The sequence below is a fragment of the Sebastes fasciatus genome, chromosome 5 (assembly GCF_043250625.1).
Source record: "Sebastes fasciatus isolate fSebFas1 chromosome 5, fSebFas1.pri, whole genome shotgun sequence".
In the NCBI taxonomy this organism is placed as follows: Eukaryota; Metazoa; Chordata; class Actinopteri; order Perciformes; family Sebastidae; genus Sebastes; species Sebastes fasciatus.
The window spans coordinates 26,538,732-26,564,962 of record NC_133799.1 but is presented as its reverse complement, the minus strand read 5'-3'; the positions used below and the strand labels follow the sequence as shown (position 1 = coordinate 26,564,962).

General features: G+C 40.8%; 1 protein-coding gene across 5 annotated transcripts in view; it reads right to left on the bottom strand.

The window, feature by feature from the left end:
* The window catches only part of palld (palladin, cytoskeletal associated protein), a 72,373-nt gene extending 46,440 nt beyond the window's left edge, over positions 1 to 25,933 (bottom strand). For 2 of the 5 annotated variants that reach the window (XM_074636174.1, XM_074636175.1), the window contains exons 1-2: positions 25,794 to 25,933; positions 22,262 to 23,269 (exon numbers count right to left, since the gene is read on the bottom strand). In XM_074636174.1, coding sequence (XP_074492275.1) covers positions 22,262 to 23,268 — 1,007 coding nt within the window. In that variant the 5' untranslated portion in view covers position 23,269; positions 25,794 to 25,933. Of the gene's footprint in view, positions 1 to 5,689; positions 5,848 to 22,261; positions 23,270 to 25,793 lie in introns of those variants that run through there. The other 3 variants (XM_074636177.1, XM_074636176.1, XM_074636181.1) reach the window with 2 other exon arrangements.
* Between the last annotated feature and the right edge of the window lie 298 nt (positions 25,934 to 26,231).

Below are 26,231 nucleotides of genomic sequence, written 5' to 3'. Positions count from 1 at the left end.
AAAATAACATATTCTTATGTAACCCCTTTGTATTCACCAATATTTTGATTAGTAACTGTAATTTAATTAAATATTTTACAATTACATTTATTTAGGGTGGCCTGAATCTGCCCAGATCCCAGGAAATACAAATATGTCATTTCCATGCGGCAACATATGTGAACAAAAATGCAGAAATAGAGTTGTAATCCAGGCATTCATCAGAAGTCTTATGAGTTGTGTCTTAATTAAATGTCTTGAGTAGTTTTCCATGCTGGTTATAGGACAAACCAGGCTCTCCTTGCAGGATTTAAAACCCAGGCCATCTGCTCAGGAGGAGTAAAGGAATGGAAATTGTACATTTGTTTGGGCACAACTTGATGAAACACAGGACTCATCAGCTTGTGCTCCTCTCGAGGGTTGACTGAGCATACACTAAGAAGCTCAAACCATTCCCAACAAGCACAACAATAAACCCCCTTATTAATCAACCTTAATGTTCCTCCATTATGTATAATTACTGAGTAAACTCATTTAGAGACAGACGGTAATGTTTATTCAATCCCCTCTCTATTTCTGTGGAATGTGCTGAACATGGTTTGAGATCTAAACAGCGTACAGTGTTGTCTCCAGTGAGGGTGGGGGAATTTGTTGAGTCACATAAAGTCCAGCCGGCGTAGAAGGAACTCGACCATCAATAGTTTCACTTGGACGGGAAGCAGGGTGTGTTAGAATAGCAGGCAGTCCGTGCTCTGAGAAAACTGAGCAAAGGTACAAATTTCTTGGCAGAAAGTAGCTTTACCACCCATTTCCTCTTAACACAATACCATTATGAAACACAGCTATTCAGAATATGCATGCCAAAAAGTCTTCAGACTGAGTAACACCTCACCTCTTCTGCCAACATGGTGACTAAACAAACCACCATTACAATCAACCAGCCTGTCACCACCTCTCTGAATACAGATAGCATGTGAGAAAGCAATTGCACACATCTCGGTTACGATAACCGATGCCAGATGATGCCTCGGATAATAACGGAAGGATGATCTCGGTTTCATGGTGCTCCCGTCATTAACCTACTCACATACAGAAGAAGAAGAAGAGCATACCACGGGCCAGGCCAAACCAGAGCCCGTTGCCCCGGCCTCCATAGTGTGCGTGCTGAGAGGGCCACGCTCTCCTCATCTGACCCTGTTGTTATTTGCTGCTGTTGATGGAAAATTTTATGAAGCCAGGCTCAGTTTCACCACAAACCCAAACGAGCAGAGGCCAGAGCGCAGAGAAAATGAAACGAGGACACAAAAACGACCTTGACAGGATGTAGGAGCTTGTAAAAAACACACCCACGAGCCAATCAACAATCAATATGGGATGTAAAGGAATGACTAGATGTATACTTCCTGAGACGTGTTTGTCTTTAGTTTTGCTCAGTGGTCAGTTTCTAGGTTATGGACCACAGATGTCAACCCAAGTGCAACTGGACAAAAAGAGCGGCATCAAGGCTGTCTTTATCCCTAATTACAAACTACAATAGAGGTCAGCTGAAACTATCCAAACTCTATAGCAAGCGATGTTGGTTTTATTATCCTAATTCATGCAAACACTAAGATGGAAAGCATATTGTGTTACCTCTTTCCCACGCACGCTGACTCTAACAATGAATGCAACGCTGCAAGGCTCAGTGAAAGGTCTAAAAGCAACAACCTCACTAAAGCTGCAAAATATTTATTCCCACCACAGCCCTTAACTTATTACTGTAATTTTCCATTTTACCACATACTGCGTCATTTACCTGCCCTCCAGGTATGCAATTGTACCAATATTGGTACCACTGAATGCGTCATGTTCCTACCCAACAAAATATTCCCATCATTAAACCGGGAACAATTTAACACAAAAATGTACGTGACTCCACTCGATTATCTACCGTTTAAGCACTCAAACACATTAGCTCTCTTTTAAAGGTGCATTGTGTGAGATGTGGCCAGAATTGTAGTTTGAAACATTAAAAAAATCTAACATTATCAACAGGATGTGAAGAAGTTAAAGTGTTGACGTTATGTCAAAGACGTCTACGTATCGTGTTGCAGATATTTCTACTGAAATGAGCGTGCTAACTTAACCTGACCCAACACCTGGTTTGTTACAGAGAACCATCTGAGAAGCTGTCATTGGGAAATGTTAAGAAAATAGCAGGTACTTTCAAAAAATACTTGGCAGGTGACTGGCAAGAGTTTGATTGACAACTGGTTCATCCAAAGCCATTCGGAAAGCAAAAACATCGTCTCCAGAAATACTCTCCAGTAACTGATGCTATTGCAGCATCTACGCTAACCTCTTCAGGAGCCGCCATTGTCGTTTAAAACGAACAGTCGCCTCTCCGTGTCGTCTCACACACCTAAGCCACGCCCCTAGCTGCCAGTAGCTCCTCACAGGACGCTGATTGGTCCGGGATCTGGCTTGCCCGGACACAAACGCATTACTTGAAGCCTGACGAGATGGATTTTAATGGGATATGTCATCCTGTGATTCTTGCGTGATCTACTGACATCGCGAGAATCCGTCCGCCGTGCAAGGTAAATGCTATTCAGCTCCCAGCGAAGTAGTCTCATGGTGGCAGAGCGGGCGAAACGAAAATATCTAGTCGCTTTTCTCGTTTCTGCCTCTTGGAATTGGATTTGGATTTAATCCAATAAACAAACTATGAAAGCGTACACGGACCAGACACAGATTGCTAACGTAAACCATATGCGCGACGCCACATGTGAAGATTATAAGATAGCGGTGTTATTTTGACCGTCTGTCTGAGTTTTAGCTGTTTGGTCCAATTTTGCGTATTCTTGCCTTGCTGTTAGTTAATAGTTTGCTTTTTGTCTTTTATTATATAAATGACTGTAAATTTAGGTTGTATGGATCCAGTATAGATGTGAAATGCCACCCACTATTTCTTTGAAACATGTGGCCATATCTTACACATTGCACCTTTTAACAGAGAAACTAATATTTTATCTGATAGCAGTAAGCTGCACTTGAATATGTATTTGATCAATATTTTTAGCCATGCTAGCAGCATGGGCTGTATGGATGGCAATGTTGGTTTAACGGTCTGTTTGTCTGTTTTGTCGGTCGCCCCAGACAGAAATATCCCAACAACTATGGGATGGGTTGATTTAACATTTTGTGCTGATATTTATGGTCCCAAGAGGATGAATCCTACTGACTTTAGTGATCCTCTGACTTTATCGTCTCTAGTTATCTCTCCATCTCTCTATGAGTTTAGTCTATTAACAACGTTTTCTCTCCATCTCTTTAATAGTTTATTGTTCTGTATGAACAGTGAGCTCACCGCTGTGGTGCAGCAGCCGCGAAGGCTAATTACAGTTAGCAGAAGGCTAAGCTAAGGTAGTAGCAACATTTTCTCTCCATCAACTTCATGATATTAAATGACAATGACACTTAATTGTTGTTCAGAATGACTTCATATCTGTATGTTTATGATCTAGAAAAAGCTACACTAGATGTAAAAATTCTACTAAATTGCATGTATTTGTTTGAGTGTTTCCATCTGGGGAAAAAAAGGAAATATTAGCATCCCACATTTGACATGGGGCTTAGTTTAAATGTTCTGCTACATGGTCATAAATCCATTCAGCCACAAATGTCTTGACTGAGTTGACTCAAGTTGATACATGCAGGAATCCTGCTCAATAAAGCTGATGACGGAGCTCTGTTAATCGTGGAACAGGATCAGAGGTCAGAGGTCACTGGAATATTCCGGACAGCAGACAGCTGCAGATGACAGTCGCAGCTCTGACCGGAAGCAATGAAGAATACTTTCCTTACTGAGGAATTTTAACCAAGGGGGAGGGTAGGCAGACATTGGCAAATGTCCATCATGTTGTCCACCAACAGACATTGTCCAGTGATGCATTACAGGAGAGCAGACCTCAGTGTTAGTGTGCCAAGCAAACGTTTCAGACTGAATCATCACAGGTATTAATATAAAATGTGAAATTCATACTGTGGTTGGTAGGAAATCATTATTAACTCTACTCATGCGTTAGGAGTGGGGGAAAAAAAATTATTTTACGATTTTTAAATCAATTTTTTAATGCCAGAATCGATATATTTGCTTCATTTGAGTCTATGCAGAGGTAGAAGGAATATACCGCTTTTATTGTTGTAGTCTGAGTAATGTGATGTCATATCCGCTCCATATCCATCAACCAAAACAAAGAAAGTAGTAGTAGAAAGAAAGTAGAAAACGTTGGAGGGTCTGCATGGATACGACCTGCACCCTCACATGTTAAATCCAGCGTGGTAAACACTACACATCCAGTAAAGGATGGAAACACTTTGGGTTTCACAGATTGACAGGGAAAGTAGAGCTAGACATCACGGCTAAAGCTGCATGCTAACTCTGTCACTGACAGGAAACGTCATCGTATCGCAGTAACGTGGCGTTCGAGCCGGCTGTTGCTCTCGTCTCCGTGGTCAAACCGGCCGACGCTACGACTGTAGAGCACCCATATACTGACATTTATGTTAAATGCATTGAAACAGCCCGATGGAGCTGACCATGGATGTATAAAGAGAACGGAGCTGACGGGAGAGCTAGAGACCACCTTGGAGAAGTTAGAGGAAGTAGACACGTGTGACCACGTCCGATTTTCAAAATAAGGGGATAACAAATGCAACTGTATATACAAAATACATCTATGGAAATAAGATTGATTGGATTATATTCACCAGAAGTATAAAACATTACATGTCCCTTATAAATCAAAAATAAAATACCACTAATGTGTGAGGGATATGTCTTTATTTTTTGATTTTTGGGTTGCTGGAAACAATTTAAGAATTCCTGACAATGACTGATATCTTTGACTTCAGGACATCTCTGACTACATACATGCTGTAAATCAAACATTTTTACTATATTAATTTAGATATTTTCTAAAGTAAAAGTCCTTAGAATCCTTATGTCCTTATGATTCAACTTTTTCCCATGGTCTAGTGTTAAAAAAGTTAACAAAAATAGCAATGAATCGCAATATCGAATCGCAATACATATCGAATCGGCACCCAAGTATCGTGATAGTATCGAATCTGGAGATAGGTGAATTATCCCAGACCTAGTAAATATACTAATAGTGTATGCACAGTTCTTGCAGTTTGAATTAACAAACTTAACTTTGTCAGTGTTGTATGTGTGTGTGCGTGTCAGAGGGAGAGACTCAACTGAAATAGTGACAGACATATGCAGCAGCTGAGCTACAAATGTACACACCTCGCCACTCATGGGGATGCCCCGACATGCTCGGACACACAAGCACACATATCCAATTTAATTTAAGTCTGTTTTGTCAGAGGGCTGAAAGGAATCAGTAGAAAAGAGGCAACACAAAGAGTGTTTTCTTTTTGTTCACAAAGAACAATATTACCTCATTCATTCAGCTGTTGTTTCAGAGAGCAACATCCTATTTTTCCAAAGTAAAAGGTTAGCAATGTTCTCCTAAAAGACCTTAAATCCTCAGCCATGAAACTACATGACTGTGCTCTCATTCAGCATGAGTGTGCCCTTAGTGTGCTAATCTCTGTTATAAAAATCAATGTATAGCTATAGTAAACAAAATTGACCATATAAACTTGACTTTCCCCTGAGTATACCAGCAGATAACATCACCAAGATGGTTCAAACTGTTACCTGAGCTGTCGTGCTGCTCCCAGTTAGTTAAACCAAAGTCACTGATAATTTCCTCGATCTTAAGGTTGGACACGGAGCTTCTCGTCCTGACAGCGTGACACACTCTGAGCCTCTGACACTCTCACACCGGGACTGCCACTGTGAGTCACACAGTCAGACTTAACACACAATGCTCGGACTGAGCAGACGGTAGAGAGAGAGGGAGGGAGCAGCCTCGAACTGCCAAATTCCACACAAGACAGAACGGCAGAAAAAATACATTTAAGACTCAATTAAAAGACAAAAACTGGTTCATTGCTGCCCACACTGAATTCATTCATATAATTCCAGCGGTTGGTCAAACTGTCTCTATGGTTTTCTCTTCCTCACAACAAGGATAAATCCTACCCACGCTAGTCAAACTCAGTACGACTCTAAACCACTCATAGGACACAGGTAAACATCCTCTAATGTGATACATGTTGTGGGCTACAAACATTTTTAACAAACAGATTCAAGGTTTTTCTAGCTGTTTCTTTGTTTAATCTGTCTCCAAAACAAAAACTTGTTTGTTCTGCTCCTATACAAGTCCAGGCCACAGTCTGCTGACCATCAAAAGCACTGCAGCAAACATTGGGCTCCAGCCAAACAACCCCGTCACCATGGAGACCTCTGATCTGTGGCTGCAGGAAGTAGGAAAATAAAAGATGACAGTGCTACAGTAGAGAGGGCACCAGATATACTGGCCCTCACTTAATAAATCCCACATGCCAGGACTAAGGAGGCCACTTAAAAAAAGCCTAGTTAGGCCTGAACAAAAATAGCTTGGGTAAGTCAGGATCTAAATAGACCACTTTGAGTTGGTAGCACCTGGCAAGCACAAGACAAATGGTCGTGGCTGCTGTGGCTGGGCATGCTTTGTATACACACACATGGACACATATTTAGACCATGTAATAATCCCAAACACTCCAAAGGCAGAACTCTATGGAGACCTAAAGCTGCCATTATAATAAATAAATGCCTCAATAAATAAATCAATTAAATAATAAAGAAAGAAATGTAGAAATCAAAGTCACAATTATCAAATAAATGTGCAGGTTAATTTGAAAATAAATACAGAAATAGAAAAATAATAAATAAATAAAATATATTTATTTATTTAAATTACGAATAGAAACAGAAATAAATTTAAACAGAAAATAATAAATTGGGAAAATATTAAATATGAATATAAATACATTTTATTTATTTATTTTTCTATTTCTGTATTTATTTTCAAATTACTGCACATTTATTGAATAATTGCATCTTTTATTTCTACAGGTCTTTCTTTATTATTTTATTTATTTATTCTTTCATTTATTATAATGACAGCATTATGCTGCGTTCACACTAAACGCAAAGAGAATTTTTGCCCGGCGTTACTTGCGTGAGTTTGACTGCCGGGATCATTTGTGTTCATTCATATCACTCTCGCTAGACCGCCGGAGAGGAGGAGGGGCTTACCTCCATGTAGATACCAACAACATTTCATCAACCATGACTGAAATAAACACTATGGCTGCTTTATACATGTTGTGAAAGTCCCAAATACGTCAGAAAACCAAACACTATTGTGTCTTGCGGCGCAATAAACAGATCAAAATGATGCCGAAACAACTACATAATGATGCACATTTGTAAAAAGTATGAATTCATGCTTTGTCAGGTCTGTCTGCAAGACGACAAGCAAACAACTTTTAAAATGCTTGTTTTCTGAATGGAGTTCGGATCGATCAGTGCGGGCTATGCAGCTGCTCCATCAACGCTCAACATAACGTCATCTAAGTATAAATACGGCAGCGACATTGTTGTTTCTACCATAGACAGTCTGCGGTTTGTACACATACATTTATAAACGCTGAGTTTCGTCCCGGGTGCAATATTTTATTCCTCCATTTGTGAAATGTCAGTGAAGACAGGAGGAGAATCTCAACGCTGACAGGCTTTTGTGACGCAGTGTCACATGAATTTCTCGCTCGAGTTGAAATCTTTTAACTTGCGCGATTCGTCTATGAGTTATTCATCGTGTGAATGCCCCATTAGTCCTCCATAGTATTCCTCTAGGTCATCAAATATAAATCTGGTATTTGAGGTTTTGTTTTAGAGCCAGAGGGTTGTCTGATGCACAGTCCACAGCAGAATGAAAGGGTGTGGTGTGTTTCACTCTCTGCAGGGGCTCCATTCAGGCTTTAGTGATATTTTGGTCGCTGTCCATGAAGAAGGCTGACAGCCGACCACTGGGACACAGCAGATGGGATTATTTGTGGTGCTTGTTACTAGGTCCGCTCTTCTGTACAACATGAAAACCTATGATGAGAAGAACACACACCTAACGACGTCCTGTTCCAGTGGCACACACACACACACTGTAATCATGCGGTTCTTTTATTCAAACCCTCCTGGTTTGTGAAAAAAAAGCTCCCTCCCATTTGTAGCGATAACAACATGAAACACACCATACTTCCCCCTAAGTGACTATAAAACATAGGTTAATAAGAGGAAGGGCTTTACGGTCTCTGGATGTTCCCATTAATTACTGAAAGACTGATAGCGGCCTTCTCAGACCCACTGCTTTGTCTGACTGGTCTCTTCCTGGAGACCGAAGAGAGAGTAAATAAATTAAAACAATTAGTGATGTGCAGATGGAAGCAGCTTTCTAAATGATTACTTAACGAGAATAAAGAGATTCCTCCCTCCAAGCAACATCCTGGGATTATTAAACAACAAACACAGGTGCACGTGGATTCACACACACGCATAAAAAATGCTAAATATTTTCTCTGACGCAACACAAACAACCAAACATTCATGCGTATTCAATGAGACACCCACTTCCACATAATATCTCGTTGTTCCAAAAAAGGTCTTTCAAGGGTCAGTTGACATCACGAAAAAATGGGGACATGTAGTCATGACAACGTCTGTTTTTGCTCCAAGGAGACCAAATGACGCTAACAAAAACAGAGACTACGGTCCTCTCATGATGTCATACTGTGATCACAATATGTCCTCCCAACTGTCAAATAAATCCAGCATGAGAACCAACAAAAGCAACATCCAGAAGAGCTCAGCATTAAACACATAAATACCGCATAAAATAAATGAGCCCACATATTTAAACAGCAACGTGAAGCCTCTACTAAAAGGATTCTCTATTGTTGAGACCAACAATGAGATTCCGTATGTTTTTTTGGCTATAACTATTTCAAAAACTAGCTGTGGGTATGAATGGTGAGGGATATTTTTTTGTTTTTATGGAGCCCAATTAAACCAAAATCTTTCCTCAAACATCCACGCTGCAGTAGGTTTCTACATATGTACTCACATATACCTAACGAGGATGTTTACATCAGATCGTGTGCTTCAAATCTCATTAATTTACAAATTTCTAGCTAAATCCACAACCACATAGATCGATCTTCCTGCCACTGAGTAATTACAGCTGGAGACAAACCACATAACAGCCTGCGTCAGCACTAATTGAAGGTATGTCATAACTTTCTGGGAACAACAATTAGATCAAATTAATGCAATAGCTGAACCACACGGAGCAGATCTGTGGGCACATGTATGGTTACGCTCTGAGTCACCTACTGTACAGCTTTATCTTTCAAAAAGTAACTATCGTTATAATGATATTTCCTCTTTTTGATAGTTACTCTCTACTGTCGCAGTTGACATCCTGTTATTTGCACAAGCCAGGTGCAACTTTTTATACAGAGGAAGCAGCATACGTCTGGCCACCTGTAGGCCAAGACAAGTAAATACCAAAAAAAAAAACAATAACAAATGTGCCTGATCCACCAGCCACCCACGACCTAGTTGCCACAAACATGCAAACACACAAGCATACAAAAATGTTTGCTTCCATGACAGCAAGACCACCCCTCCTGGTGTGCGGGTGAATAGTGCACCTCAACGTCCTTGAATATGTTCAGTTCTAAAGCCAAATCTTAGCTAGACTGATAGTCTTTAAGGGTCAAGCAACACACTGATAAGATACTTCACAAACTGGATGCACATTAGTTAAGACCAGTGGGCTACCTCCAGGTCTGAAAAGTGAAGTCAATGCTGAAGTGTCTTAAACTTGCATTCTTTCTAACAGCCAGCAGGGGGCGACTCCTCTGGTTGCAAATAGAAGTCTGATTGTATAGAAGTCTATGAGAAAATGATCCTACTTCTCACTTGATTTATTACCTCAGTAAACATTGTAAACATGAGTTTATGGTCTCAATCGCTAGTTTCAAGTCTTCTTCAATACAGCATGATGTACATTTAGTAAATTATGGTCCGTGGCGTTGTCCGTGTTTTCGTCCTACAACTTTAACCCTTTCACAGTGTGTTTTCAGTTCATCAAAGTTTATTATTTTTTGGTCGCCTAAAATGTCTTATTCAGCATTCAGTTGTACCTAGCTCCACCCTCTCGTGTCAATTCTGGTTGCCAAAAACCAAGATGGCGACAGCCGAAATGACGAACTCGAGGCTTCAACACCGTAGTCCACAAACCAATGGGTGATGTCACGGTGACTACGTCCATTTCTTGTGTACAGTCTATGGCAGTGTTGTAGTCAAGACCACCTAAACCGAGACCGAGTCATGACCCAGACCAGATTGTATCGAGACCGAGACAAGACCAAAACTTTGAGGGGTTGAGACCAAGTCGAGACCAAGACCAGACCAGTGCGAGTACTGCTGTGTGTTATTTAGGTAGCCAAATTGTATTACAGAAGATTCAGCTGCCATCTCCTCCCAGATATCCACAGCTTGCACTGGCAATTTAGTGATATATCCCCACAGTTGTGGTCTTGAAATAAAACCCAAAGTCCTCTTTGTCTGAGCCCAAGACAAGGCCGAATAAAAATGTGGTCAGTTCCGAGACGAGGCCGAGACCTTCAAAAAGTGGTCTCGAGACTGGTCTCGAGACCAAGAACGGTCTCAAGTACCACTACAACACTGGTCTATGGTTAGCACTGAACTCAGTAACACCCTGTAATTCTGCTGTGTTTAAGACTGAAAAAGAAAAGAAATTACTGTGAAACTACCGCCAACAAAATACTACTGGAGCAGATAAATGGCAGTGGAGGCAACAGGCTGAAGTTGCTGTAGTCAGGGATTGAACTCTGCGACCTCTCCTCCACACTGAATTTACAGACATAGATCTGAGCTCTGATCCGACACACATGAGCCAGGCATGGAGCATCTTCCTCTTTTCCTCCTCCCCTTTCCCCCCCTGTATGAAACTCAATCCTGCAGACCCCCCACTCCACCGGTCTCTCCCCGTGATATCAGGAGCCTCAGCACTGAACCCGAAGAGGGGGGGAAAGGCAGAGGTATTTTATTAAAGTGATCTGCAAAAGACAAACATTGAGGAACAAAGATGCATATCTTGAGTTTCTATGTAAGACAGTTTAACATTCACACAGCTGTTATCCTGTCACATGTACATGGGAAGGAAGACTTGAGCTTGTTTTTATGAGTCCCATTTGACCTCGTGCCTGCTCGTAAAACAAGCATCCCTGCACAGACTCTGATTTTCGCACAGCACACAGCCAACACATGTACACGCATTTTAAGCGCCAAGAGAGTCTGCCGCTATTTCTATGCAGACTCAAGAAAACACGTATAACAGCACGCACTAAATTCCACCACTTCAATATCGTCGAAGATATGTAATTGAATCGGGCTCGACATCAAACGCAGCTCTTTGGCAGCCACGCAGGAATCCAAACATCCAGGAAAAATAACAGCCCGAAATATCTCATCAAAAGGCAGATTACTGTAAGCTGAATCTAATGGCCATGCCTTATCAAGCATGATGAATAGCAGAGAGTCATTTAACAGGTGAACAGAGGAATGTAACCCGGTGCTTACTGTTCACAGCCCAGCTGTGGAGCAGACCCCGAGGCCCGGATGACTAAAAACTACAAACCTTAACTGAGAACAGAGACGGACAGGACTCAGGCAGATCTATGGCCACGTTCAGACGGCAGGCAAATCCGATTTGTTTCTCAAATCAGATTAAGACAGACTGTCCGCACTGTTATTTGCAAGTGATCAGATCGGATTTGTGTGTCCAGATTATAGACCCTATATAAAGATGGATGTCGCGTCTCCACTTCCTCCCACTGTACAAAAGTGAAGCCAAAATATCCCAGATACGGGAGCTGCCAATTTAAGATTTTGACTTCATTTGGAGTGCGCAGTAGTAATCGGTGAGTGGAGCTGCGGTATCAAGGTCCCGCCCACACACCCGCCCGAGCTAATCACAACCCAAGCACGGCCGCAGCTTGTTAGTGTGAGCCACCTAGCTGCTACGTTAGCACCACGGTAGCGGTTTGGCTTATTTGACGTGTACTTTGACTTTTTAGTTTGGCCCATGTCCTATCTGCTAACATGGAGGAGGCAGGATTTATGACCTATGCTGCAGCCAGCCACCAGGGGGCGATCAAGATGTTGGGGCTTCACTTTTAGGGAGCTGTCATGTCGTCCATCTTTATATACAGGCTATGGTCCAGTCATCAACAACCTATCTGCATGGGTTGCTGTGGTAACGACGTAGGCGTCGGTGACGACATAGTCGTCAGTAACTATGTTGCTTTCCAACGCGGAAGCATTCGCCCTCGTCCTCCACGTTGTTCTCCATAGCGCTCTGCTAGTAGCAGCATACATTCTAGGGACGTCATGATACCAGAGATTTAGAAGTCGATACCAATACCAGTGAAATTCCACGATTCTCAGTACCCAATATTGATATACAACGGTACCGATACCACGGTAAAATACAAAACCGTAAAACCATGTACTTCATGCATGCTGTTTTTTGATAATTTATTATTAATCCCTGATGATCCACCCCAAGTTTCTCACCAAAAACTAAATTTTACAAGATTACATTTGAACACATCATGATAACATTATAATTTACCTTCGCCCAATAATCATTTTTATTGAATAGAGCTTGAACGCATCATCATAATGTAACTACTAATAATGTAACTCAATGCAACCTCTGTACGTTAGCTGTTAGCTCCGTTATTTAGCTAAGCAGGACTGTTATGCCTACTGGCTGCTAACAGCTAATGTTACTAGCTCACATGCTGTTTTTTTTGCTGTCCAGACTTTCTAGTATCAATCTGGATATGCCAAAAAACAGATTTGTGCTGGCCTATGATGTTTTGTTGTTAACTAATGCGTACCTGGCCAATGTTTTCAGTGCTCTGTACTTGAAATAGTGAAGCTTTTGGTCTCATATTTGTTGTGAGGCCCAGGTAAGTTGAGCTGTTGTGATCTGACTGAAAGTGGCCCGAGCGTTCATGTGTCACTGACCATGCAAGGCTCGCTGGAGTTGGTTAATGGTGACCGACTCCAGCAACAGCGTGTGCATGTTTGCCGATGAGGTCAAACAGGCCTGCTGACACTCGGTGCGGAGGAGAGGCTTTAGTACAGAGCAGAGATTTATGGAGTGTCCTCTGCCCATCCTCCTGTTGAACTTGTCTTAGATTACCATCCTCTTGCCCTGCATGACTGCTGCCTTTGTCCGCTACAGACATGCTTCATATTAAATCTGGTATTCCACTTCTTCAACTGTCACTGATCCACTTATATAACTCTCTACAAATCTCATTTCCCTCTACTCTTTCACTTCTTGTTTAACTCTTTCTCGCCTGATTGTTTAGTTTAGTAGTAACCTATTGACCATATCTAGGTTGAATATATACTACAGGCAGAATGAAAACATTCCTTCTTTTATTGTGTCAACCATATATATATATATATATATATATATATATATATGTAGAGTCAGTCCAAATAACATTGTTCTAAATGTTTTAGGACATAAAAAAAGAAACGGTGGCAAATCCTTTTTCATGGTCTACAAGACCCACTAAGCACTAAATGGGATTTCAACATGGTGCTGTCAATGAGCCCAGAATCTTTTTGGCTGTGTGTATGGTCCATGCACAAAGCTAACATTATTAGAGGTTTATTCTCTTGACTAACAGCTGTAGATATAATACATTTATACTAAAGTCGATAACAGTATGTACTAGGGCTGATTCTTAGTCGAATAGCACTCATATGATTTTGTCGACTAATCGATTAGTTGATTTAATCAACGGATCTGTGAAACTGAGTTTCTCCACAAAAAATCACACAAAAACACCACTTTAAATCTGATGTTTACCAGAGATGTGCTCAGAAGTTTCTTGGAAATAAGTCATTCAGCATTGAAAAAAATTAAAAATGATTCATCCTCTAAAGTCGACTAAGACCAAAACAACCGACTAAGTCGACTAATCGACTAAGATGGGTGGCCCTAATATGTACAAGGTAGGGATATCACAAAACCAATACTTTGGTACCAAGTTGATGCCCACTTCTGAAAACGTGATGGTATTTCTACAGTAGGTACTGGGGATCAAGACTTGAGACTAAAGACGTCCCGTCGTCCCGGAGACGATAGAAAATTTCCCTGATAATGTTGCATTGTTGACAACAAATCCATGTTGAAATCGGCAGGAGGTGATCTAGTTAATGGTAGCTGATAGCAGCCGGTAGGCAGCATAGTCCTGCTTGGCAGCAGCAGAGCTAACAGCTAACGTACAGAGGTTACATTGAGTTACATTATGATGCGTTCAAGCTCTACTTCATAACGTTATCATGATGTGTTCAAATGTTATCTTGTAAAATTACGTTTTTTGGCGAGAAACTTGAGGCGGATCATCAGGGATTAATAATAAATTCTCAAAAAACAGTTTTCAAACGGTAATAAGAGTGTATCTTGAAGTACTTGGGATTTATTGTTTTAATTTTGTTTTTAGTATCGAATTGGTATCGAGAATTGTGGAATTTCACTGGTACTGGTATTGACTTAATTCCTGTCCTTATCCTTGAAAATGAAGACACGTAATGAACTTTTAATTTGAACTCTGTATAGCTTTGTTTTACCCTACATGTCTACTATGTCTTTAACTGACTACTCAAGGTTAATAATTTAGGATAGGTGACCAGAACTGTCTTGTTTATAATATATGTCCATGGTGGAAGCAAGCATGTGTAAAATAGTTTTACAAACGAGATAAGTGGATTATTGTGAATGTTGTTACTGTATGTGATGAGGGGGGTCAAGGTCAGGAGCCTTATAGACTGTGAGGCTCGAAGAAAAGCAGGAAAAGTCTCACCTCCTTGGGTGAAACTTCACACTCTGTCTCCAGGCCGGCGGAGGGCCAGCGGAAGGGCCAGGGGCCACCACCGAGGCTTAGACAGGACAGCTCCTTTCGTCACAACGGCCATTAACGTACCCCTGAGGAATAGCACTGACGTGTGTCCATCTCAGTGTTTTACTGCTGACGTCTTGTTGCTTTAATGTGTATAAGTGTACTAGATTTGGCTGGGGTGGTTGTGCAAAGGTGTATCGTCTGTTCAGTGGTGATATAGATTACATGAAAGTTGATTTGTCTATGGCTAAAGTAATAATTTGGCTGCCGGCTGTGAACAAAGCTCAAATGTACTCACGCTTTGAACACATCTTTATACACGTATAACACACATAGTCCGTGAACACAGTTCAGTTCTCAGCATGGTGAGAACTAAGTAATACGTCAAACTGACTACCTCACAGCAACATGCAAAATCTCCATACAGTATCTGCAGTTAAAGTTGGTGTGAATGTTTTCATGTTTCGGGAATGTGAAGTTTCTGTCAAATAGTCCCCATATAGTATTAATTTGAAGTACGAGTGCAACCCCACAGTCATTCCAGGCTCCCTCATTATTTGGAGCTTGAATATGAAATGACATCATGCTTGCAAAATTTCTAAAAAAGCAGGTATAAACATACCAGTGCTCCCCCACCCCCCCTTCCCCTCCTCCTGCAGAGATCAAATGAGCCCATGAGGGAGAATTTAAAATTATGGCCTTCCTGAAACAGGCCAAACAGTCAGCATTACAGCCAGGCTGCGTCATGAGTCAGCAGCGGGTCACCTGCTATGACCTCATACTAAGTCTGTTTCACACAATGTAGAAAGGAAGGGCTACTGTAACTGTTAGCTGGTGTTGTAGAGTAACTTCTTCTGACACAACAGACTGGCAAACACGCATCTTTCCCTTATTTGTGTGCAAAAGTGTAGGAGGTCAATGTCGGTCCGAAAAGTCTGCAAGAACGAAAGAAAAAACAAAACCAAAAGTAAGAAATAATCATTTTTACTCTCACTATTGCGTGTTTTTAATCGGGCTGTCAAAGTTAACTCGATAATTATGCGTTAAAGCAAATTTGGTTTAATGCCACTAATTCCTTTAACGACTTGCGATTTTTTGTAGGCATGTCAAAAGTCATTAAATATGTGTTTTGTGAAATTACACATTTATGTCTATTTTTAAGCCTCTGGTACAATAGTTTAACATTTCCCATTTGGAAACGCTGGCTACCGTCTATCTGATCCTGTTCGTCAATATTAGCTCAAACGGGGTGCCATGTTTGAATTTAAACAAGGATAATCATTTTGTATATTTGACAACAAATTCCATTATCAACCTTTACATCAGACCAGCAATGCATCTCCCTTTTTGGGGAAAACAATCCTGTTTCCCTCGTAGACGGAAACAGCGTAAAGGGAAGAAGTTGAAACATGTTTTCAAACTTTAAACAAACCGGTAATAGTAATAACGCTATGCTGAAGAGTTGCTGTGTAGTTGGTTGCACCAACAATAAATCCAAAAACGCTGATCTCTGATTTGTTTTCCTGTCGTGTGAATATTAACTGTCAACAGATATGTAGAGATGTCTGGATAAGCGGCAATATCCGCCCTCTGTGTTGGACGGGGGTAGACTGAAGGGACATGGCGGCGATCAACCTTCATTTATTAAGGTGTCGCCAACGCTCAGGTTAGGCAAGATCACAAAATAAACGCAATAACAAAAAAAGACAAACGTTTGTATAACAAGAGATGAATGCATACGATCCAAACATACATCAGATTGCATTGAAGTCTATGGGACTTCTATCCCCTAAAAGGGGGCGCGGCCTTGACTTTTTGTACCCGTATGTGCAGGTCTGATGTAAGGAACGTCGTCTCCTCCTGATGGAGACACCACCTTGTGTAGATTTCATGGCAAAGTTTATCAGCACCCTCTCATCTTCCAAACGTCTCTCCTGTGGTTTTGTGTATTCGGTTGAAACCAAGAAGCCCGAGGCTGCTCTCCACCGTAACTGCCCGTCTCTCTTCATTCATCTCCGAGTCGAGTCTTGAAGTGCCTTGTTTGCACAGCAGGCAGTTGGGGTAATGACATGGAAGAGCATCAGACAAAATGCCTAAAATAGCATGCTGAGCATGCCACAATTGGAGATGGATTTTCTCTGTCTGCTTTGCTATGCATTGCAATAGTCATCAGCCACCCGCAGCGTGTTTGGTGTTCTGCACAACCAGACCTCACACCACCAATTTTGTTTAGAAATGCTCTCTTTGACTACACAAACACATACACACAAGGGCCTTACACTGACTGCACACATTCCCCTATTCTCTCATGCCAACAGCTAATCTTAACCCAAAACTAGCCCCTTGAAGTTGTAAAAAAACGGCCAAAATGACTTCAGAGTGAAAAAATGCACAAAGTGGTTCCCACAAGGATAAAACACACACGCATCCCAATACCAGAGATGCATCATTATAAACAGAGCATTGCATAAAACAGTGTGCGTGAGGAGGATTAGGACATGCTGAAGAATACCAGGCGCTCAGCACCGTTCAGACTCTCTCCGGCCGAGACAAATTGTGGTTGACCACGGAAGACCGCGCCCAGCGCCCAACCACCAGGAATGTGTCTTTCACTGGCCGTGCAAAACGCTGGCATCGGCTCGGCACCAACTCATTAGCCCGAGTGAACGAGATGGTGAGAAGGTGTGTCAGTGACTGGCAACGGCATCAGAGGTGCTGCCCGTTGGAAATGAAATAAAGCATTTTAAAAAGGAAAACACGTACAGACATCTGCATGCCTGAAATAAGTGCAAACTTTCAAGGATAGGTTGTTAGAAATGAGAAAAAAAGGTGAACAGGAGCCATTAACCTTCCAGTGGAACATATAAAACGCATTAACGCAATCGATATTTCGGAGGTTTTAGCGGGCTAAGCTAGAGTGAATATACTGGTATCATATGAAACTAGAAAACCTAATGAATCTATCGGTACCAACCATGTCATACTAACTTGTCATGAAGGAGGTTAAATAACGCTCCAAACTTACACTACATTTTGGCGAGGAAAAACTGGCATTGCCATTTTCAAAGGGGTCCCTTGACCTCTGACCTCAAGATATATGAATGTAAATGGGTTCTATGGGTACCCACGAGTCTCCCCTTTACAGACATACCCACTTTATGATAATCACATGCAGTTTGGGGACAAGTCATAGTCAAGTCAGCACACTGACAACTGTTGTTGCCTGTTGGGCTGCAGTTTGCCATGTTATGATTTGAGCATATATTTTTATGCTAATTGCAGTACCTGTGAGGGTTTCTGGGCAATATCTGTCATTGTTTTGTGTTGTTAATTGTTTCCAATAATAAATATATACATACATTTGCATAAAACAGCATATTTGCCCACTCCCATGTTGATAAGAGTATTAAATACTTGACAAACTTTGAACATATAAAAATTGTGCGATTAAATGTGATTTGTTATGGAGTTGTGGACAAAACAAGACATTTGAAGACGTCATCTTGGGCTTTGGGAAACACTAATCGAACAGATTAATCAAGAAAATAATCAACAAATTAATCGACAATGAAAATAATCATTAGTTGCAGCCCTAATTTCAGCAAGACGTTGGGCAGGTAAGAAGTTTTGATTGTTTGCACCATATGCAGATATGGAACTTTAATTGTAGGTGAAAGGTCTTGTAATTCATCAAGATATTTGGTATAGTGTTCTTTTTACTTTAATTATTTAGCTGAGTTGTTGGACATGGTCCTCAGAACATATACAACTATTGTTGCAGCTGAGAAAGCACTGGCTCTAGTTTTCTCCTTCAGCTAATATGAGATCTCAGTACAGATGCAGATGATATACCATTTTTGCATCTTTTACACTTCTAGAACTCAGTTTTGCTTTGTATAATTTGCTGCCATCTAGTGTCCACAACCAACAGCCGACACAAAGTGACAGCACTTTTTTAATAGTGCACAGACAATACTGATTATCACTGAGAGAGCTCGCACTGCAGCATCAAACAACAAAAAACTGCATCTGCATTCAGTTAAAAAAACAATCCTTCCATCTCATTCTGCAACAGCTGAATTCCCTTCAGCATAAAGATCATAATCTTGGCATCCTTTTTGGGAACATTTGTAAAGTATACATGAATTATGAAATCATAGGGGGAAACAGACGTTCTTACTTTTCCACTTTGCTTTCCATTCATTTTTTTCTATTATATAACGTCAATGTGGCCACAGTGTCTGGGCTCTCCTGTTTCCCTGTGGTTCAACATGCTACATACTACCTTCATATCCCCCAAGAAGGTGTGGGGAGATATGGGGAGCCTGGTGACTGAAAACGCCTTGTCATTGCATTGCCTGCATTCCTGTGCCTGGCTCCTGTTGGCCTAAGGACTATTTATACAGGAGGCCCCCTCGTAGCCTACTGGGGAGATGCATGTCCTGGGCCACCGACTTTATGTCTTCTGATTACACAAACACCTAAAAACACAACGCCTGTTCAAAAGAGAAGTTTCAGTTGGTTGCTAGATGCCGCCAAATCCTACACACTACACCTTTAACTCCATCGGACCCTTTGGAGGGTCCAGTATTATAACCTCAGACAAGATGTGAACTGGTTAAACCATCTAACTAAAATGAGAAAGCTGCATTACCGGAGGCCAAGAAATCGGCCCATTCCGAACAGGCACATTATTGACGGGCACTGCACTAGTTCTATTAAATTCTAGGAAAGGTCGCAAGTTCTCTAAAGACACCAAACATGTGACACAAGACTGAAGTGTATTGAAATGCGTATAAATTGATGCACAAGACGTCCAAACTTTAGTGGCATATTGATTTCTAATAATTCAATGAAGTCCTGCAATGAAAGAATGAGCAATTCTGAATATTAGGGTTTAATAGTTTAAAAGTGGTCGATATGTATGATACAGGGGTTACGATTCAATTTATTGTGATATATTGCGATTCTGTAAACAAGGCCATGTATTGTGATTTTTAAAATCTAATTTTAGAAAAACTGTCATAGTATAAAGAACACATCACCATAAGCATAAAATCAGAGTAAAACAAGTTTACTTTTTTATGCAATCAGAACAGTGGGATCTGCATTTATCACTCTCCCTGTAACATCCAACATCATAGCACTACTTTGAGATGGCACATCTCTTTGCAAATTAAATAAAGTATTGACTGAGTTAATCTTTGCATGTAAACTATTAAATAAAAATAAAAACAGTGTTTTTGAGAATCGATAAAGTATCACAAAACACAATATCATGATACTTAATATTTTCGAGATTTTCTTACACTCCTAATGGACAATATGATCGAGGGTCACTGAAACTATCGAGAGGATCAGACGCACTGCAGAAAGACCAGAAATAATCCCATTTAAATAGACGGCAACTTTAATTAGTACAGGTATGTCTCTGTAGTAAACAGCTAGCGTGTTGACTGAGCTGAGATTGACATGTAGAAACAAGAGAGGAGTGTATTTTTAGTTTACTGATGAACTGGTGCAAATAACCAGGGGCAGGGGGTTGCTGTCCTCTCAAATGGAGTAACAGTTCATCCAGGCGTAAATTAGACCGTGTCCCTCCTTAAACTGGCACAGGTCAGGTACCAGTGGACACAGAGTGGAAGTCCCCGCAAACCTGAAACCAGGTGTCCTGCTTGTCAACACATGGTAACTGTCACCTCCTGGCCGCCTCCCATCTCACTCACCTTATCTCTAAGGGCCCGGTCAACCAGGCTGAATCCTGACGCCTGGTCTGCTCCACATCACTGACACTGTGATATAAAGGTCTGTGCATGTACTGTATAGGTCAGTGTATTCCTGGATAATGTTCATCCAACATCTTGAAACTCTGAATGTTAGCACAGAAGTTTCCACTAATGTTACCTGACCTGTGCATTTAGCTTTACTGGAGCAGGTACAACCTAACTTCTCCCTAGAAAACAATGTTTCTTAAAGGTGCTAAATTAGAAATCTCAAAGCAGTAATTTAGCAGCAAACAACTATTTGCTATATAAAGATATAGAGGAGTAATGGCGTCCTGAGGAGAAAATTAAGTCTCTTTCCCTCTGTGTGTGTTGTACTCTGAGCTTCTCTGTACTTTGTTTACGTAGACGGGCCGGTCCAAGCCCCCAGGAAGAGTGCTGGGCTTTGAAGACAATTTTTGTAGTCGCCAAACGGTGGTACTACAACTTCCGTGTCCGTCACATGATGCCATTGGGCCCAAAAAGACAAGATTTTTATCTGTTCAAAATGTACCTTAAAGGGAGATTAGTCAAGTATGTGGACAAATATGCTGCTTTATGCAAATGTATCTATATATTTATTATTGGAAATCAATTAACAACACAAAACAATGACAAATATTGTCCAGAAACCCTCAAAGGTCGCTATAATTTAGCGCAAGTTTGGAGCGTTATTTAACCTCCTTTGTGACAAGCTAGTATGACATGGTTGGTACCAATGGATTCTTTAGGTTTTTCTAGTTTCACTCTAGCTTTAAAACTGAGCCCACTATAACCTCCTGAAGATTGATTGATTAAAAAAATTAGTGGTGTTAAAACAAATTTGCGTTAATTCGTTATTTTCGTGTTAACTTTGACAGCCCTATATAATATCAAAACAGAGGTTATCTGTCAAATCCAACCCCCACAATAAAGCCATGTGTTTCAGCCAACGTATCCTCATACAACGGTACGTATATCTTAAGAAAAGTTATTCCTTGTTTTTTGTGTTTTCTCCTACGAATGTTGAGCAACACGTGTCAATTGGCGCACATTACATGCATACAGTGTTTCAAAATAAACTTTCTTCTTCTACAACTTGGTTAGGTTTAGGAAAAGATTGTGGTTTGGGTTAAAATAACTACGGAAGTGTTGAACTTACGTGACAAATGGATAAACATTGCCTTATGGTTTCACACGGGACACCGTGAAAGTCTGGTATTTTTTTCACCCTCGCATCCATCTCGACCTCCTTCCTATGCAGCATTTGTCACTCTTTATACTTCTTAGTTCGATTCAATTGATTTCGTGGGATGTTGAAATTACAATGCATTACTTTTTGTAGGTATAGCTACAAACTGTGTATGAGAACTGTCTGGTTTTATGTCAAACCTTAAACCTTTTAAGCCAACATTGACAAGAAGTCCTTAAAGTGCTCAGGAAAATGGAGATTTCACATCTTCAGTTCCATGACAACCGGACAAACACCGTCTGCTGAGGAAGAGCGTGCGATACCACTGAAAGCTCCAGAACAGCTACTTAATGGACGTTGTGGTGAGATTGTTTTGTCAACCAAGATCGAACCTTACCTGACGAGCGGCAGGGGGTTTCCTATGACTCTGCACTCCAGACGAATGGGGCTTCCTTCTGCCACCTCCTGACTCTTCAGCTTCTGGAGGAAGCAGGGAGGCGACAGCGGTCCATGTGTGGTTGGAGCTCCAGAGTGATGGGGCCTCGCTGAAGCTGCCACTCCCACTCCCATCAAGCCTCCAGGCTGAGGATCCAGGCTCACGGCTGACTGGCTGTACTGGGTCTCCTCTTGATGGCAGGGAGGCAGAGAGGGAGCAGAGACTGAGCCCTGAGGGACCGGTCGCTGACTCCTCGGAGTCAGATAGCCACTATCAGGAGAGGAGGAGTCCTCCTCCACCTGCTGCTCCAGATGAGCAGAACCTTTGAAGATGGACGACAGCTCCTCGATGAACGTGGCGGCTCGGCTACAGAACTCTGTGGCAGAAGCTGCCCGATCATTCAGCTCCAGGCCCTCATGAAGCAGCCTGGGTTTATCCTGCTTATAAACTGGCAGGATGGGTTTGTGTCGGACCACCTTCTGAGCAGAGACCGGAGCCTCACTGGACACCTGTACGGGTTTGCTGAGGGGGGCGTTCTGGCTGGAAGAGACCTCAACTGCTGCACTGTCATCTGGGCAGGGGGCTTTGGTCTGGTGCTGCAGGTTTGGGCTTGTGTTGAGGTTTTCAGTAGTCTGGGGGGGCACAGGAAGGGAGTGGACGGGTTGGAGAGCCTGCTCCTGGGATGTAGGATTAGAGAGGGGGCCTGGATCCCCAGATTCAAATGTGTCACCAAAGGCCTCCAGGGCCAGGTCCAGGCTACGATGGATCTCTTCTGCACTCAAGAAGGCAGTAAGATCTGCAAAGTCCCCATCTCCAGAATCCAGGTCTGGCACTGAGTCCAGGTAGAGCTCCCCATCAGAGGACGCCTCCGAAAACACCCCCCCATCGCCCTCCAAAGTCCCGCTTCCTGCAGGGTCCTTTAGCAGCAGAGAGATGGGGAGTGGCTGATTCCAACTCCCGTCCTGCATCCTGAAATACACATCGACTGTCATTAACCAGCAAATTACACACAGTTACACCGTAGAGAGTACAGTTCATACTGTACATGAGGTAATTATCAGTAGAAAGGGAAATGACAAGAGGAGTCAAGCTTAAAATATAGACTCCCCAGTAGTGGTCTCAATGCTCCTGCAGCCATAGCTGGCAGGATGACTCATTGTTGTCTGGACACAGTTGGTGGGTATTAGCAAAGGCCTTTACTGAGGTCACAGTGAACATGACCGGCATTTCTTCCTCACTCTGTTTCTGTCAGGACATTTGACCTCATCACTCTGTCCTCTGTTGTACTTACTTGACTTGTGTTTTACTCCACAATAACGGTGATTAAGGTTGTATTATATGGAAGACTAAACAGAAATGTCCCAAAGGACAATAAATAAATTAAAACACTTCCAAAAACACTACTCACAAAAAACACATTAGCCATTATTAGGCAGCTAACTAAATTAATAAAGCTAGTCGTAGACTTAATAGAATACTTAGCTTGACAAAATCCCTATTTGTACTTTAACACAAAATATGTTTACCTATTTACTCAGTACTTATTTTACTTTATTATTTGACGCTGGAAACAGACTACATAGATATTTCAAAGCACTAAAGTTGCCATTATAATAAATAAATGAAAAAATATATATATGACTCAATAAATAAATAAAGTAATAAAGAAAGAAATGTAGAAATGAAATCCTCAATTATCAAATATATGTACAGGTTAATTTGAAAATGAAAACTAAGCACATAAATAGAAAAACAAAAAAAGAAAATTATTTATTTGACAAATTACTTATTTTGTACTTATTTTCATATTTAATTATTTCCCAGTTTATTGTTTTCGTTCACATTTATTTAAGTTTTTATTTATTTGCTTATTTATTCATTTTCTTATTTATTCAGATAAATAAATACATGTTTTGTATTTATTCATTTTGTCCGACCAACAGTAAAAATATCTAAAGGTTATTTCATAGAATGACACGAAGTAAAGGAAAGCTGAAACCTGCAGGTGTTTGATATTTTTTCGTGATAAGATTAATCAAAACCTAACCGAAATCAAAATAGTCACTGATTAATTTTCTGTCAATCGACTAATTAATTAATCGACTGATCCTTTCAATCATAGATTAGGGTTGTCACGATATACCGGTATTGACGATAACCGTGATATATTAAACTGAAATATTGATATCATGTTAATAATACACATATGATAATATTGTGTACTGCAAATAATACAGTGCCTCTTAAATCGTTTTATATTTACAGTTATAGACTCCCTCCCCACCTTCCTACACTCGTATTTTTAGTGTAATTAATTTGCCAAAAAAAGAGACAAAATGCACAACAAACAAAGTTAAAGATGAATTTGACTGATATTGTTTTTTTTCATATTTTCTATAGATATTACTATAGTAATAATATAACAACTAATATCATTATTGTGAATTATTTTGGCCATGATAATTGTGTAGTGAAAATCTAATATCCTGACAGCCATACCTAACAATATACAGAATATTCTGTATTGTATATATGTATGTTTTCTGTTCATTCTTTAAACGTATAAAATCACCTGAATGCCCATATTTTCATAACATAAATCTATAATATTTTCTCAACTAGCAAACCATTTTGTAAACAAGTGATGGAGAGTCTTGCAACAGAGGCTAAGAGCATCTTCAACCAAAATAAATGTGGACAAGACGACACACACACCGTTATGTCTCCTGATGCATCCTCATGTATTAGTTCACACGTAATCTACTGCTCTCACTTTTTGACTCAGATGTAAATTAAGACACATGCAGTTTAAAATGTTCAGCTCTCATCTCTCGAGACGTTGACTCTAGACGTGTAGTATGTTGTGAAGCTGTTGGTGAAGACACATGTGTGACGCAGAGTGACACTCGGAGCCTCATGGCGTCCTGAAGACCAGCTGTTGTTATTTTTAATCCCCTGGGCTATGTTTCAGAGCAGCAGTGCAACCTCACCCACCCTGAGTTTATAGAAAGAGAGAGGTCCTTCAAACACACACAGGTACAACAGGACTCACACAGGCAGTCAGTGGGTAAAAGCATTAAACAGACAAGCCACGACTCTCTCAAATGTTCTGTCGTCTGAAGAGAACAATAACAACAGCTCAGTGATTATTAAATATGAATGTGGAAAGTTTTAAACATTGAGACTGATTGACGGGATGTTAACAAGTGTCGGTGCTGTCAAAGTTTCCTTTTACTCCTATTCTCTAAGATTTCACAAGCCTTATTAAGTTTACTTCAATATTTATTGTATCTTCTATATGCGTCTTCACAATATTTGTCATATTTAATACAATTAAATTGTTTAAAATGAGAAGGAACATGATAGAAGACACTGTTTTAATTTGACTGATACTGTATGTAAAGACTACATTTAAATCAGCTGTACTGTTACATTAAATGATTTAAATCATACTCTTCATAGACAATTAAGAACCAAACCAACAAAAACGTACCTTAAAGCGGGCTGTATGTCCAAACACTTCCTCCTGGTTTTGTGGTTCCAGGTTTGTCTTGTTTATTAAGTTAGAATGAGACAAAAGGAAGCGTCTCTTTCCAGAAGAGCAGCCTTATTGGTCAGACAGTCAACAGGATCTCTCAGGTTCAGGGTCCAATTGCGTACTGCCTCTTCAGTGGCCTGCTGTCCCATCTGTCCCGGTCTCTAACTGCTCACTGTGTGGGGCTAAATTTGGCCCGTGGCTCAGGTTTCACAGCCAGAATATTGGCAAGAAGAGAGAGTGTGTTAACGTAGTCCGGGGGAACAGAAGGTAGTGGTGGTGACATTTGTACAGAACGAGTCTTCATTAATCGAACACAATAAACACAGAAAAACGATTTAGTCTGTTGTAATATTTGACACCCAGAAAATGCACTTATCAGCCAGCACAACTGGG